At 40.1% G+C, this 17,898-nt stretch overlaps 1 protein-coding gene across 1 annotated transcript in view; it reads left to right on the forward strand.

The window, feature by feature from the left end:
- LOC127570971 (ATP-dependent translocase ABCB1-like) overlaps positions 1 to 17,898 on the forward strand; it is a 79,114-nt gene that overhangs the window by 41,304 nt on the left and 19,912 nt on the right. The window contains 5 exon segments of the mRNA XM_052016939.1: positions 1,156 to 1,239; positions 11,332 to 11,535; positions 13,710 to 13,810; positions 15,392 to 15,532; positions 17,063 to 17,219. Coding sequence (XP_051872899.1) covers positions 1,156 to 1,239; positions 11,332 to 11,535; positions 13,710 to 13,810; positions 15,392 to 15,532; positions 17,063 to 17,219 — 687 coding nt within the window.

Below are 17,898 nucleotides of genomic sequence, written 5' to 3' on the forward strand. Positions count from 1 at the left end.
CACTTCTTCGGGTTCTAGAATTCATTGTGTATATCCCACCCTTTTAATCCTCCAAAAATATATCCCTGTTTGATTCTGCTAAGCTATCTAAATGTCAATGGTCATTCATTATAGAATGTTGTCAACTGCCTTCCTGGCTTCTCTGGGTATAATGTCCCTCTCCAAAGTGAAAATATATGAGAAGTATGTGTAAGAACTTAACCTACATCCTTGAGTTCCATGGATGGATTGCCATTTTAGTCCCTAATGGGTCCTACTCTTTCATTGGTTTCTTTGTCTTTTATATGAAATGTTTTGGGATTTTCCTTAATCTTGCCTGGTGGTGTTTTTTCCCTGTCACCTCTGCCCTACTAATTAAATATTCCCTACATATTTTATTCTCCCCAGGGCCTCTCCTGTTTAAGTTATCTAAACCTGCCAAAAGCTACCTTTTTTTATGCAACCCTCAATATCCCTTGACGTCCAGGAAAGTTCCTGGACTTTTGCCATTAAAGGAAGACGTTGGCCCAAAACTATTTAATTTTTGAATAACTCCATAGTTTTGTAATAATCCCATGAAATCCCTTAAAATATTTTACTATGTTAAAAGAGCTATCTAATTGGATGTTAATATTGTTGTGGTAAGACAAAACGGCTAAATCCTCCATGAAAGTATTTCTGAAAAGTGTGTGTAAATGAGGTTGAAAGGACACAGAATACAGATTAACGGCTACCAGTTGCATTATCCTCGGCACTTTAAAGCCAATGAAAAGCTTTCCAGCAATATTTTTAAGGATGTTTACCTGGAACTTCATTCCCTGTCAACAGTGCTATTGTTGATGGTGTTGCATTATCTGCCTTCAACATGCTGCCACTATTATTTAGCGTGTTTAGCTGATACTGTCAAAGGCAATGAATTTCAAGGCAGTTGACTTGTATACATCAAACATGGTTGCGAAATACTGAAAATTAATGTGCACACTTACATCAAGATCATTAACTGCAGCAAGAAACAATCAAAAAATTAATACTTTATTTTGGATTGATCATTCAATGTATTTTCATATGATGCTTATTGTTCTAAAGGCAAAGCCACAAGCACCAAGTATTCTGTGAGCATTTCAATCTGGAACTCTACTTCATACGTAGTTTCTGCCTCTTTTTCTCTCTCTCTAGGAGATAGCTTGGTTTGAAGAGAAGGTAAACAACACTGGAGCCTTAACTACAAGGTTGGCAACAGAGGCATCACAAGTCCAAGCAGTGAGTCAGCATCTTTTATCTACATCCAGATTTCTAGATCATGATGTTTCAACATTATTGAAACCACTGATCAAAAAATGCAGTCCTACTGGATCCTGATTATATCAAATGTTAAAAGTGGTTTGAGATGAAATTACTGAGGGATTGTCAATGAGGCTTTATGGGTGGAGCTGAGAAATAAGAAGGGGATGATCATGTTGTTGGGATTGTACTATGCCCCCTAATAGTCAACGGGATTGAGAGAGAGATTGCAGAAAGCTGCAAGAATAAAAGGGTTGTCATAGTAGGGGATATTAACTTTCCTAATTTAGATTGGGATTGCCTTAGTGCTAAGGACTTAGATGGGGTGGAATTTGTTAAGTGTGTTTCCTTGGGCAAGATATTGAAGGCCCTACTAAAGGGCAAAGCTTGACCTACTCTTGAAAAATAGGGCAGGACAAGTGACTGAGGTATCAGTGGGGGAGCACTCTGGGACCAATGACCAAAGTTCTATTAGTTTTAAATTAGTTATGGAAAGGGACATATCTGGTCAACAAGTTAAAGTTCTAAATTGGGGCAAGGCAAATTTTGGTAGTATTAGACAGGAACTTGCAAAAGGGTTGTCTGGCAAGTGGGAAGATTTCAAAAGTGAGATAATGAGAGTTCAAGGTCTACATGCTCTTGTTCGATTAGGGAATCCTGAATGACAAAGGATATTGAGGCTCTGGTCAGGAAAAAGAAGGAGGCATGGGTTAGGTACAGGCAGCTGGGATCAAGTGAATCCCTGGAGGAGTATAGCAGATGCTGGAATATACTTAAGAAGGAAATCAGAAGGGTAAAAAGGGGGCAAGGGGTAGCTTTGGCAGAGAAGATTAAGGAGAAACCAAAAAAATTTTATATTAAGGGAAAAAGAATATCTGCAGAGAGAACAGGACCCCTCAAACACCAAAGTGGACACCTTTGTGTGGAGCCACAGCAGATGGGCAAGTCCTTAATGAATATTTCTTCTCTGTTTTTACCGTCGGTAAAGACATGAAAAGATCGGAACTGCAATAGTTAATGGGGATGTCTTGGGGATAGTCTACATTACAGCAGAGGAGATGCTAGATGTCTTAAAATGTACGAAGGTAGATGCACGTCCAGGACTTAATTATTATCCAAGAACATAGAGTCATAGTGTTGTACAGCATGGAAAAATGCCCTTCAGCCCATATGTGTTCATGCTGACCAAGATGTATATTCAAGCTAATCCCATTTGGCCCATATCTCTCTGAACTCTTGTCATCCATGTATCTGTCCACATACTTCTTAAATGTATCTAATGTACCTGTCTCAACCACTTCCTCTGGCAGCTGGTTCCAAACATCTACCACCCGCTGTGTAAAAAATAAAGTTGTCCCTCAGGTTCTTATTAAACCTTTCAGCTCTAACCTTAAAACTATGTCCTCTATTTTATGATTCCCCAACCCTGGAAAAAAGATCGTTCACCCTATGCCCCTCATGATTTTGTATACCTCTATGAGATCACCCCTCAGTCTCCTATGCCATAAGGAGTAAAGGCCCAGCCTGTCTAACCTCTCCCTATAACACAGTTCCTTGAGTCCTGGCAATATCCTTGTAAATCTTTTTCCCACTCTTTCCAGTTTAATCACATTCTTCCTATAACAGGGTGACCAAAACTGAACACAATACTCCAAGTGTGTTCTCACCAACATCTTGTGCAATCGCAACATAACCTCCCAACTTCTATATTCAACACCCTGACTGATGATGGCCAGCATGCCAAAAGCCTTCTTCACTGCCCTGTCCACCTGTGACTCCACTTTAAGGGAACTGTGCACCTGTATTCCAAGGTCCCTCTGTTCTGCAATGGTACCCAGGGCCCTTTTGTTCAATGTAAAAGTCCAACCTTGATTTGTCCTTCCAAAACATAACACTTTACACTTATCTGAATTAAATTCCATTCGCCATTCCTCAGCCCACCTACCCAGCCAATCAAGATCCTGCTGCAATTCTTGATCCTCCTCTTCACCATCCATGGCACCACCTATTTTAGTGTCATCTGCAAACTTACTCATATATTCTCATATACTCTTCATATATTCTCATCCAAATCATGAATGCAGATGACAAATAACAATGGGGCCAGCACTAGTCACAGAACACCAGTTTGAGAAACATCCTTCCATCATCACCCTCTGTTTCCTACCATCCCACCAATTTTGTATCCAGTTTGCTAGCTCTCCTTGGATGCCATGTGATCTAACCTTCCAGAGCAGCCTACCATGCAAAACCTTATCAAAAGCTTTACTGAAATCCACATATACTACATCTACTAACACCCCCACCTCCCCATCAACCTTCCTTGTCAGTTCATCAAAAAACTCAATCAAATTCATAAGACAAGATCTCCCATACACGAAGTCACACTGGCTACCCGTAATCAACCCCTGCCATTCCAAGTGTAAGTGTATCTTATCCCTCAGAATGGCTTCCAGCAACTTACCCATCACTGTGAAAAGTTAGAGAAGAAATTGCGGGAGCTGAGATGGAGACATCACCATTAGCGATGGGTGAAGTGTTGAAAGACTGGAGGGTGATTAATGTTGTGCCTTTATTTAAGAAGGGCTACAAAGAAAAACCTGGGAACTATGACCAGTCAGCCTAACATCTGTGGTAAGCAAGTTACTGGAGGGGATTCTGAGGTACTAAATATACATGCATTTGGAAAGACAGGAGTTGATTAAGGATAGTCAGTATGGCTTTATGCATGAGAGATCGTGTGTCTCAAATTTGATTGAGTTTTTTAAAGAAGCAACCAAGAAGGTCAATGTTAGTAGGGTGGTTGACCTAGTCTGTGTGGAATTCTGTAAGGCCTTTGATAAGGTTCCCCATTGGTAGGCTGTTATGGAGGGTTAGATTGGATCCAGGGAGACCAAGCTAATTGGATACACAATTAGCTTGATGATAGGAAGCAGAGAGTGATGGTGGAAGGTTGTTTTTCGGACTGGAAGCCCATGATTAGTGGTGTTCCCCAGGGGTCAATGCTAGGCTCTTTGCTATTTGTCATCTATGTCAATGATTTGGATGTGTACGTACAAGTTGCAGATGACACTAAAATAGGTGATATAGTGGACAATGAAGAAGGTTATCAAAAATTACGGGGACATCTTGATCAGCTGAGTAAGTGGGCTGAGGAATGGCAAATGGAGTTTAATTCAGATAAGTGCAAGGTGTTGCATTTTGGGAAGGCAAATAAAGGTAGGACGTTCACAGTCAATGATAGGTCCCTGGGCAGTGTTATAGAACAGAGGGACCTATGAGTACAAGTACATGGTTGCCTGAAAGTGGCATCACAGGTAGACAGGGTGGTGAAGAAGGCTTTTGGCATGCTGGCCTTAATCAGTCAGGGAAATGAGTATAGAAGTTGGGATGTTATGTTGCAGTTGTACAAGGCGATGGTGAGGCCGCATTTGAAGTACTGTGTTCAATTTTGGTCACTCTGCCATAGGAAAGTTGTCATTAAGCTGGAAAGAGAGCAGAGAAGATTTACGAGGATGTTGCCGGGACTCAAGGGACTGAGTCATGGAGAGTGGTTGAACAGGCTGGGATTTTATTCACTGGAGCATAAGAGAATAAGGGGTGATCTTATAGCAGTGTATAAAATTATGAAGGGCATAGATAGGGTGAAATGCGCATAGTCTTTTTCCCAGGGTTGAGGGATCAAGAACTAGAGGACATAGGTTTAAGATGACAAGGGAGAAATTTCATTGGAAACTAAGGGGTAACTTTTTCACCCAGGGAGTGGTCGGTATATGGAATGAGCTGCCAGAAGAAGTGGTTGAGGCAAGTACATGAACAACATTTAAAAGGCACTTGGACAGGTACATGGATAGGAAAAGTTTAGAGGGATAGCGGTCAAATACGGGCAAATGGCACTAGCTCAGATGGGTCAGCATGGACCATTTGGGCTGAAGATTCTGTTTCTGCGCTGTATAACTCTATGGTTTCATCTGTCATTTTGTAACCTAAAGGAAGACTTGATACTAATGCAAGAAGGTGCATTTTTTGGTGAAGAGCAACACGAGTGCTACCCCTGCTCTGTGATCGCCTTCTGCAACTCATTATTTCTCTCACTCTCCATCTATAATTATGTCTCTCACCCTCCATATACCATTATCTCTCCACCCCTTGAGCACAGATTTGACCTTGCCAACAATAGGCTGTGTGTGTAGGTGTTGCCATTCCAGAATTCTGCTGACATAAAACTTGATAGAAATCTGATTTATGTGCATAAGCTTAACATTCAGTGTAGATGCAATCGGAGACTAATGGAATTTCACAAATGGCACCGATGAATGAAAGGAAATCAGTCCAGGGAACACGCATGCAAAACTCTTGCCACTGTCTCAATTTGAAATGAATACCTTTAACTTTTCAACTCCTGTTCTTACTACCCTTTGCTAAATTCCCCTCCTCTGAAGGCTTAAATTCAAGGTCCTGACCCTTTGGGCTGGTTGTTTACCCCCTTGTCAACAATGGCTGCATAAAATTAGGAACTGGTGAATTCAGGCCCTGATGGAGTTCATGATTGTTGCAGTCGGTACTATTTCTCATACGGTGACACTTCCACTTGTCCAGCCCTGCATCCTCTCTTCTGTGTCATGTGTGATGGATTGTCCTTCTTGTGCTCATAATAGTTTGTTTATTTCTTGAGATCTCCCCCCCCCCCCCCCCCCCACCCCACACTATTCACTACTTCCTGTCTATAGCTCTTACCAGTGCCATTCAGTTGAAATCTGAGAGTGGCATCTTAAACTGCAGGGTCAGTTGTAGAGTGAACTTTCCAGTTCAACAGCTGAACATCCAGCAACATGACAGGAGAGAAATAAGAGAAGCCTTAGAGAAACCCACTCTTTTTGCCTATACAAGGAGTCTTGTGAGGGATTACGAGGGGGTAGTGTGGGGAAGCAGGTAGGAGAGGTGCGGATCATATTCAATCTTGTTTAACTGGTAATGAGCTTCACCTGGCTTTTTCAGGATGTCTTTGATCTCACTAACAAGAAAATCAGACAGAACCCATATTTGTCTTAATGAACAATAAGCTAAAATAGGTCAGTCAAACAGTAAGCTAAGCTAATACTATAATGTCAGGATGTGCTCGGTCATACCCTCCAGAGACAGTGAGGAGGAGTAGCTTTTGCAGTCATTGCTCAAGATGTAACACCTGAGGATGTGGAGGTACCAGAAGAAGTTTTATGTATTCATTCAAGATCAGTGAATATAGTCATGGAAGGGTGTTATTCAGGCCAGAGGTGCTTAACCCAGTGGTGTTCAGTGCTGGAGCCTCTGTTGTTTGCGATTTTTATAAATGACTTGGATCAAAATGTAGCTGAGTGGGTTTGTAAGTTTGCAGACAACAGAGAGATTGGTGAAGTTGTGGACAATGTAGAGAGCTATCAAAGGATACAGCAGGGAATAGATCAGTTATAGATATAAGCAGAGAAATAGCAGGTGGAGTTTAGTCCAAGCAAGTATGAGGTGTTTCACTTTGGGAGGTCAAACGTAAGGGGAAAGTATAAAGTTAATGGCAGGACCCCTAGGAATACTAACGTTCAGAGGGATATTGGGGTCCAAGTCCATACCTCCCTGAAAGTAGCAACACAGTAGATGGTGGTGAAGAAGGCATATGGCATGCTCGCCTTCATTGCTAGAGGCATAGAGTATAAATGTTTGGAAGTCATGATGCAGCTGCATGAAACTTTGGTTAAGCCACAGTTGGAGATTTGTGTGCGGTTCTAGTTGCCCCATTGCAGGAAGTATGTAGAAGCTTTGGAGAGGGTTCAGGAGAGGTTACCAGGATACTGCCTGGATTAGAGAGTTTTAGCCAAAAGGAGAGGTTGGACAAACTTGGGTTGTTTTCTCTGGAGTATTGGAGGCTGACAGGAAACCTGATGGAAGTTTATAAAATTATGAGAAGCAGAAATAGGGTAGATGGTCAGAATCTTTTTCCGAGGGTAGAAATGTCAAGTACCAGAGGACATGCACTTAAGGTGAGAGTGGGAAAGTTTAAAGGAGATGTGCAGGGCAAGATTTGTTTTTACACAGGGAGAGGTAGGTGTCTGGAATGGAATGCCAGGGATACTGGTAGAAGCAGATATGATAGTGGTGTTTAAGAGGCTGTTAGATGGACACAGGGATGTGCAGGGAATGGGGGAGATATGGACCATGTAAAGGCGGAAGAGATTTTGTTTAATTCAGCATTGTGTTTGCTACTGACATCATGGGCTGAAGGGCTTGTTTCTGTGCTGTACTTTTCTATGTTTGTTCTGCAGGAAACATTCAATGCACCACACCCTCATCACTCACCAGACATCATACCTTACATTCATGGGTCATTTCATGCTCACATTCAGCAGAGCTGCTGGTCTGGTTTCACATTGCATTTTATACCACAGATTGCATTTTATATCTGACGATTCAGGTTCCAGTAGGGGTGGGGGGGGGGGGGGGGCGGGGTGGGGAAGGGTTGGTAAGCAGAATGACTGGTTGCTCCAGTGGAATCTCAGACTTGTGACACGCAACTTCATATTTCTCTCAGACAAGCTCAATTTCATGTCATGCCAGTTTAGCAGTTGCCATCATGACTTTGAACATTGATATTCAGAGGGGTTTCCAGGGTGTCACAGTGCTCCACTGATCATTCGTCCAGTGGATTAGTCAGATTGTTGATACACTGCCTTCAGGGAGTGAAGCTCTTTTTAAATGTGAACTTTCCATCACCTCTCAGAGAGACAGAACTTGTACTCCCAACTGCCACTCTGTTGCTCCCTTGCTACTGCCTGCTACTCTTGCTAAAGGATTACAGTTTGAATTCAGGCCATTGGCCCCAAATCTGCTCAAAGTCATACTCCCCTTTATAGTCACCTCCATTGTAAGTCAACATTCAATCACCAATCATGCCATACCCTTTGTGATAAGATAATATAAGGTAAGATATTTATTTATCAGTCACATGTACATCGAAACACACAGTGAAATGCGTCTTTTTGTGTTTCTGTGAATGTGCTGGGGGCAGCCCACAAGTGTCGGCACACTTCTGGTGCCACATAGCATGCCCACAGCTCCTAACCTGTACGTCTTTGGAATGTGGGAGGAAACCAGAGCACCTGGAGGAAACCCACGCAGACACATGGGGAGAACGTACAAACTCCTTACAGACAGTGGCAGGAATTAAACCAGGGTCGCTGGCGCTGTAAAAGCTGTAACTGCTGTAACCGCTACACTACCGTGCCGCCCTTAACATTGTGTAGGAACATGGGCACACAGAGTAAGGGCACTAGGGGGCTGCACAAGGATATACATTGTGCTTCCATTTCCAGATTTGACGTTGGATATTTATATTCTGCTGGCTTTTGCTGTTTGCATTGTGGGCAAGCAGGAACTCTGATAGCAAGAAATGAAAGGTAAGAAGTGGTACTGTTGCTGGAGTGTTGTTCAAAAATGGGGAACCCAGAAAGGGGCTAAGTTCCTCCTTATTGTTTTCTTCCTCTTTTTCCTCTTCCTTCTCCTCTTTTCTTCCTCCTCCTCCTCCTCAGCTGTTTGCTATGCAGCAGATGACAAAGGCTGGGCTTTCAGCTTGACAAGGTTATGCAGCATCCAGCAGAACATTGTAATACCCAGCACCCACTCTGCCAGAGTAGTGCAGGCTGCAGAATGTTATTGTACCATTCCAATGATCTACATGCTATTCCAAACACTACCACAGAAAAGGAATACCAGACCGACAGAAGAAAAGATTCAAGGAAATACTTGAAGTCTTTGGGAAAAAATGCAACATGCTCACTGACTCTTGGAAATCCCTGGCCAATGATCAATTAAAGTGGAGAAAGACTATTCAGGATGTTATTGTGAACCTGCAATCCATGCATTGGGAGCACATTGAAACTTTGACTAAATAACAGCACCTCACAAGCTGCCCATCAGTCTGACATTTCTGGAAGAGTCTGCAGTTCCCACATTGGCCTCCCTGGTCAGCTCAGAACCTACAAAACCAGAGAGGAAGTAAATTATCCTCAATCCCAAAGGACTGTCTTAAAAAAAGATCTTTTTTCTAATACTTTGTGCAATGACATAACTTCCATTGCACACATACAATTTACATGTGGACAGTAACATAAAAGATTCATAAGTTATGATGTCTCTGTATAATCCCTTGTCACCTAGCAGCTGCTTTTTGGTTAGTTGTGCTGACGCATATACAAATGGCACAGCATACTGGCACAGAGCCAAGAGATCAATACAGATGCCTGGATACCAGGCTTAGACCTACATAAGACGATGGCCAGGGTCACTCTTCAATACTATGGACAGTATCAATGATATCACTTAAGTGTCAGGGAACAGCTAACTGTGAGGTGTTGCAAATATATCCATATCTAGCTAGGAAGCAGCCAGATACTTGAAAGTTCATTGGCATGGTCACCTTGACAGCCGATTGGAATGTGGTTCATATCATCCACTGAGATTGCAAATGTGGCTCGACTGGTTGTCAGAAGTGCAAACATCTCGTACAATGTAAGTTACTGAAGTTTAGATCGCAGAGGCCATTCCCCCACACATCCCCCTCTTTCTTCTTGCAGCTTGTCCTGCTCTGCATGTTTTCTGCTCTTTCTCCCAGTTGTGATGTATTCAAAGTGGAATGTACACAAGTACATCCATGCCTGGGAGCAACTAATTTGTGCAGAAGCCTTGAAAAAGTCCTTTAAGGTCTGGCACTGCAATTCTTGTAGATTTTAACAACTTTAAAGAATTGTAGAAAACACCAAATGCTTGTAGAATACAGTCATTGGCGATCTCTTTATATATTGCTTGTAGGAGCATCCTTTTTGCTTCTGAAGGCTTGTACTGTGGTGCAAAGTTGAAGGAGGCCATTACCTGGGGTATTGATATCCAGAATGGCAACAGTGCTGTCAATCAGTGTTCCATGCAGTTTGATGTCATGATCTGGTGACATTGCATACATTAGGTAGATATTGTCATTGTGCACCTTTACTCCCTAAATAGTATGGCATCTTGGGTGACATGTGGGATAGACAGGTAAGCGCATATTGAATACAACTTGGGAACCAAATCAGCACCTGCACTTTCAAAATTACACAGGACAAAATGTTGCTTCCTGATACTTTCATACCAACACTAGAACACTGGAAGAACTCAACATGTCAAGCAGGATCTGTGAAGACAAAAGGTGTAAGTCAACGTTTCAGATTGAGACCCTGAATGAGAACTGAGAGGGAAGAGGAAAGATTGAAGATTCCAGTTGCAAGTCATTTTAATTCTCCTTCCTGCTTCCACTGTCTGATCGCGGTCTTCTCCATTATGATGGAGAAGCCAAACACAAATTGGAAAAACAACATCTTATATTTCTGCTTGGGTAGCTTACAGCCCAATGGAAAGAGAATTGAATATTCCAAATTCAGGTAACCCACACCTTGTGTTCTCCTCCCGCACACACTCATCCATCCACCGAGTTTTCTCCCTTTGTTCACTTCTCCCATCCCCCTCTCCTCATCCAGTTCCATCTGTCCATCATCCCCCTCCCCATCTGGTTCCACCTATCACTTACCAGCCTCTATTCCACCCTCCCCCCTGTACTGCTATATATGGACAACCTTTTCGCTTCCCTCTCAGTTCTGATGCAGGGTCTCTACCCAAAATGTCAACTTATATCCGTTTTATCCAGAGATGTGCCTGATCAGCTGAGTTCTTCCAGCATTTCATTTTTCGTTCCAGATTCCAGCAAATGCAGCCTTCTGTTTTCATACTTTTATACCACACCTTACATTGAATAATATTTCGGCGATTATACAAGAAGAAAGCAAGGTACTGAGCAAGAAATGGGAAAGACTAAAGAGTCAATTAATAGGATGGGTTGATGTGAAAAATTCTTTTGGAAGTTTTGAAGAAATGGGGATGGCATAGCATCAATAGATCATTGGTTCATGTTCAGAAGGTACACCACTTCTGGATGTGATCACCTTGTTCTGTCCAATTGATTTTAAAACAAAGGTAATAAATGGAGAAACAGGATGCACATTCTTTTTATTCCAGGCAGTAGGTTCAAGACTAGGACTGATAGCACAAAACGTGGCAAGCATGGGATCTGCAATTATTATTTCATTCATATATGGATGGAAGATGAGTTTGTTAGTCCTTGCTATAGTGCCCATCTTAGCTGTGGCTGGAATGATTAAGATGAAATCTCTAACTGGATATGCAAATCACGATAAAGAAGAACTTGAAGCTGCTGGAAAGGTAAACCTATCAGATTCTGACTGATGTCAAATGCCTTGTTCATGATTTTAAGTTTTTAAAAAATGTCCAGTTTTAACATACATAGAACATAGAACAGTACAGCACAATACAGCCCCTTTGGCCCACAGTGTTGTGCCGACCTTTAAACCTTGCTGAAGACTATCTAACCCTTTCCTCCCACATATCCCCCTATTTTAAATTCCTCCATATGCTTATCTAGTAATCTCTTGAATTTGACCAATGCACCTGCCTCCAGCACCGCCCCAGGCAGCGCATTCCATGCCCCAACCACTCTCTGGGTAAAAAACCTTCCTCTGATATCTCCCTGAAATTCCCACCCATTACTTTAAAGCCATGCCCTCTTGTATTTAGCATTGGTGCCCTGGGAAAGAGGCACTAGCTGTCCACTCTATCCATTCCTCTTAATATTTTGTACACCTCTATCATGTCTCCTCTCATCCTCCTTCTCTCCAAATAACCCTAACCCCTTAGTCTGCCCTCATAATGCATACTCTCTAAACCAGGCAGCATCCTGGTAAATCTCCTCTGCACCCTTTCCAACGCTTCCACATCCTTCCTATAATGAGGCGACCAGAACTGGACACAGTACTCTGTGTGGTCTAACCAGAGTTTGATAGAGCTGCATCATTACCTCGCAGCTCTTAAACTCGATCCCATGTCTTATGAAAGCTAACATCCCATGAGCTTTCTTAACTACCCTATCCACCTGTGAGGCAACTTTCAGGGATCTGAGGATATGGACCCCCAGATCCCTCTGCTCCTCCACACTACCCAGAATCCTGTCATTAACTTTGTACTCTGCCTTGGAGTTTGTCCTTCCAAAGTGTACAACCTCACACTTCTCCAGATTGAACTCCATTTGCCACTTGTCAGCCCAGCTCTGCATCCTATCAATATCCCTCTGCAATCTTCAACAATCTTTGTGATTAATGACAATGATTTGTGGCTCATATTTTTTTATTTCTCCCTCACATGTGCATGATGGACATAAATGTTTACGCATGCAGCCAACCATACACTGGTAAATATTCCAATTTCATGTGCGTAACAAACAAACATTTTCAAGGAAATTTGTAACACACATGCATCTGGCTGCAGAAGGAGATGGGGATTCATGGCACACAGCTGATGATTTTTATGAAGGATAGAAAAATAATCAAAAAATAATTTTTGATCTGGATGAAGCTCTTCTAGGAAGCACAGAATTTTAAAATGATCTTCTCTAAGTCCAATCATTGTTACTAATCTATCTCTTCAAATTTTAAACAAACATGCCAACAATATAAGCCAAAATTATACTTGGTAACGGTTTGATGAAATCACCTTTTGAATTTACTGGTAGGGATTGCAAGCATGACTGCAGAATTCCTTTCGTCTACTTTTTAGTAAACTTAATGTTTTCAAATATATATTGAAATCACACCAAATTTTGCAGAAAATGTACAAATTATGAGGCAGTAAGGATAGTTCTGCCTCATAATTTGTACATTTTCTGCAAAATTTCTAAAAGTAAGAGTTCTCCCCAAAGGAACTGTCCCATAATTCAGCAGTAAGCAGATGGAGAAGCTCCTGCAAAGAGGGCAGGACTGAATCACCCAACACATTGTTGTTTATTCATTAATAGGATGTGGATGTTGGTGGCAACACTTGCATATATTGTGCATTCCCTTAACTGAGGAGGCAATTATAACTCAGACAGATTTCTGTGCCTGGAGCCATACTGTATATTGGCCAGATCGGATAATGACAGCAGATTTCTCAAAGCAGTTTTGTGGTAACCATTAATAGGATTTGTTTTCTTTCTTAAATTCCAGATTTATCTAATTATTTGAATTTAAATTTCCCAGTTGCCATGGGAGGATTCAAACCCATGTCTCTGGATTGATGGTCCAGAAAATTGACTGCTTGCTCAATCACTTCACCATTCCACTATTATATTCACTATTTGCACCTGGGAGACTGAATATTGTTATAAAAGCCTGGATATATATTGACAATTAACAAAAGAAGCAGAGTTGTTGCTTAGATTGAAGTTTGGGGAAAAAAAGAGAAAGATATGGATTCAAAAAGTTAAGATGCAGAATAGCAATAAATTTGGTAAAAAGGTGAAAACTTTGCCTATGATTAACTTTCATTTTTCTTTCAACATTAAGGTAGCAACAGAAGCTGTGGAAAATATCCGCACTGTTGTTTCTCTCACCGTAGAACCGACTCTTGAAAGACTGTATGATGAAAATCTGGAGAAGCCACACAGGTGTGTAAATCTGCTAATTAGAGTAAGCTCGTGGATCCAGGAAAAATAGTTATTATTTTAAATACATCCTGCTTTTAGCATCATCTGGGAATACATATGTTAAGCACATTGCAGAAAGCTGTCAATGTTACTCTAGACACAGTACAGTACATGATCTAACTCTAAAGATCCACAATACTGCTATTAATAAAATTCATCTTCATTCAGGCAAGCTGTGAATAGCATATTTGTTTCAAGCTCAGCTCCTCAAGTCTAGCTTTAATGAGACACAACTATTTCAAATAATCTCATTTGTTTTAGCTCTCATTAAGAGCTTGCATAATTGCAAACATGAATTATTTTGTGATAAAACATCATCATGTGTTCATTCATAATGTCACAGTATTAGGCTTTTTATCATTGTTAGTGGCTATATAAAATCAATATCAATATTGATGCACATGTCTATATCGGCTTCTATAACTACATAAGAATGTCAATGACATCAGAATAAAACAACTAGTGAATATAGAAAGTGCACCGATCATGTTTTTGAATGTTGTATTCTTTTGTGATACAGTAATATTTGGTAATCAAGGATCACAGTTTTCCCATTATCAAAAGATACAGTTTAAGAACAGGCTGTAATCTCATTGCAAAGATCCCCACAAGTTGAATTATGACAGATCTCACTTTGTGCTGAGTATGATAAGACAAAGTAATTTTAAACAGCACCTACCCTTTGCATCTGAAATTCTCAAAGCCACTGCAAGGTAATACATAAATGTTGCGACATAGCACTAGCGATTCTCCAAGTGAACAAATACTTTTTATTACGATGGCCCACTATTTGCTAGCATTATCTGTTAGCACTTGTCAGAGTAAGATTCCCATGCAAGTATGGAATTCCAAAATTTGCTGGAGTCCACTTGATAAAATTCCTCATTCTTTGCACCTGAGAACTTGTAGGATCCATGACACAGGTTATTTGAATGTGGTTTATAGGGCTGTAGAGAGCAGATGTAAGAATAAACTTATTTTAAATTATTCGTGTTTTGCGTAGTGGTTTTAATTATTTAGAAATGTGTATCTTTTTTTACTTTTTTAAAACTCTTTTTTTATTTCATCATTTTGAATGTTTCTAAATGTCAAACACATTCAAAAATATTGAATAACTTTCAAATGTCAAATGTCAAAGGTTATCAAAGGAATTTTGTGGATAAGCCTTGTTCTGACCACCTACTTCACCTGATTAGGTCACCTAAAGCACTGTCACCAGTCAGGTCCTCACCACTGAATCTGAGACCATTTGCACCAGCCAGACGTCCATATCTAGACAAGCTAATTTCAGGGGAAGGAAAAACTCGGGAAAATATGGGCTACTGCTATGGCCCTCCATTCATTTACCTTCAATCTCTTTTACTTTACACAACAATCCAATTTGATCTTGATTGCCTACAGTGTTTTTATATCCACAGTAAAATGAATTGTTGTTCTACGGCCTAGACTTGAAAAAGTGAGCTAAATGTCCATTATCTGTTTAATTTATGCTAATATCATTTTCTGTAATTATTGTAACACGTTATTGTATGTAAATTGCAGAAATGCTATAAAGAAGTCCCAGGTTTATGGTGGTGCCTTTGCACTGAGCCAGGCTATCCAGTACTTCAGCTATGCTGCCAGTTTTCGATTTGGTGCTTATCTAATATCAACAAATGAAATGGATGTGGAAAGTGTTTTTCTGTAAGTTATTTATTATGCATCTTATTCTTAAGTCTATTAGGATATGTGATTTCTAATTCACTAAAGATCTTGCAAGTGTCATTGTCCACATCCCTTTAAAGGTTTTGGAAATGGCTCTCATCAATTGTGTGACTTCTGCAACATTTGGAGGAGAAAGGATGAAGGATTATAGGAATCATTGGGACTGAGTCCTTACATTGTTTGAACTTGAGCCAGTTTCTTAGGTGTAGGGTAAGAAAAACATTAAACTGTGTCATTTTTTCTATTATTTTTTATATCAAAGTTTTCTTCTGACCAAAGGATCAACAAGCAGGTAATGATGTACACTCAGTCCCATTATCTGTCGATAAGTTATTCATGGCTCCACATTCTTGTGAGGTTACTCCCAGCTCCATCTCAAATTTTTTCGAATATCTGCATCCATGTACACATTGTGAAACCAATCATTGCATAAATATAGTGATCTGTTTCCAGATAACAGGTAGCAAGTCATTCCCTGATAGGTGCTTTTTGATAGAGAGCAGTTGCATATTGTGATTTCAAAACTGATTACTGTTTGTAAATTTCATTACATTAAACAGAAGTAATTTGTTACCCAATATAATTTCCTTTTAGATATTTAAATGGTATAATGTGATCATTAATGCATGTTAGTGCTTTTAGAACATTAAATGGTGTATTTATGTTTGTTTGGGGGATTCATTAGGTACAAAGTTCTCAGTGGTATCTGCATGTTTTGTTGTCCATGGGAAGTCTGTGTCCCTGTCCTTGTCCCTCATGGATCACAAGAATTTAGTGTAAACGAAAATTGACCAAAGCCACTGGTGAAGTTCTCTTGAAGGAGCAGTCTTCCTAACAACTATTGTATAAAGTTGGACCCACGATATATCAAGGATAACTACTTTTACTGCCTTAGTCCACCCTTCCAGGTCAGCAAGACAAATCCCTGATATCACCCAGTCGAGAAATTCTAAAAATGCAACTGCAAGTTGAAACCAATTGTGGAATGTGCAGTTGTTTATTGCTGGTGCTTTCAAATATGTTTAAATTGAAATCCTGAATGTTAATAAAGCATGTTCACTAAGTTCCTAAGTTGTGGCAATATTTGTGGGGCATTGAGCACTGACATTGAGACCGATGGTACATTCAATTCAACAGAGTGCCTATTATCGCAAGGGTGTGCTTGTTAATTGTGTGTGATGACAGGTCACTTGATTTTAAAAAAAGGCCATATATATCTATTTGTTGCACAGATGTTAGTTTAGTGTAAAGATAAATACTCTGTTCTAAATATTCAATACAGTTTAAGCCTACGAGGAATATTCAAACTGCACCAGTTTGAGTGGTTGGTATCTCAAACTGTGCATCTTAACAGAATGATCCATTATTTCCTTGTTGTTTTCTAAACTCGTATGCTGAAGACTTCTATAGATTTCCTTGGTAACCCACTCTAAAAGTGTTAGTTGAACAAATACACATGTACCCGTCATTTTTTTGTTTAATATTGTTTTCTAAACTCTTGTTCTGCAGTGTTTTTAATGCTATTGTGTATGGTGCCATGGCAATTGGACAAAGCAGTTCCTTTTCTCCTGACTATGCCAAAGCAAAGATTGCTGCAATTAATCTATTTGCTCTGTTTGACCATGTGCCACCTATAGACAGCTACAGCACTGAAGGACAAACTTTGGTGGGTATTCTATTTACAGACATTAAACTAAAAACAAATTGGTTTGAGACATGAAAGTCAAACCAGTATTAGTTTACATAGATAGTTTAGTGTGAAGAAATACTCTATACAAGGAATATTCAAACTGTAGCAATTTGCATGTTTGGTGTCTCAAACTGTATCCTGGTGTAATGATCCATTATTTGTTTTTTTGTTCCAAGAGATCATAGAGAATTCTTAAGTTCCATGAATGATAAGGTTTTCATTGGATGCTCTCAGATTTCTCCCTTATTGTATTTTACAGATATTGGTAGGATTTCACAAAATTACTTCATCTTGCCATTTAGTCCAATAAGCTTTATTAGTGTAAGGCTTACTGTTGTGTACAATATGATATAAGTATCATAGTTGCATAGTATGGTAATAAATTGGAAAACGACCTGGTCAGAATTTCTAGTCGTTACAGTTTTGTTTCCTTCGGGGAATGGCTGTGTTTAGTGCTTTGTGAACTACTTTTGCAAAAAAGCAAGAGGAGCTTAATTCTTTTTAATTTAAGGAAACTGGTGGTAAGATGTATATACCTTCTAAATTATGTGCATATATTTAAAATCTCTTTGTTGTTTGCCTTCATCGTTGGATTGAATCCTAGTGCAGATTTCTTTGTTATAGTGCAATTTTATTCTGATGATTTGAACAAAAA

This window comes from Pristis pectinata, chromosome 5 (assembly GCF_009764475.1).
Source record: "Pristis pectinata isolate sPriPec2 chromosome 5, sPriPec2.1.pri, whole genome shotgun sequence".
NCBI lineage: Eukaryota > Metazoa > Chordata > Chondrichthyes > Rhinopristiformes > Pristidae > Pristis > Pristis pectinata.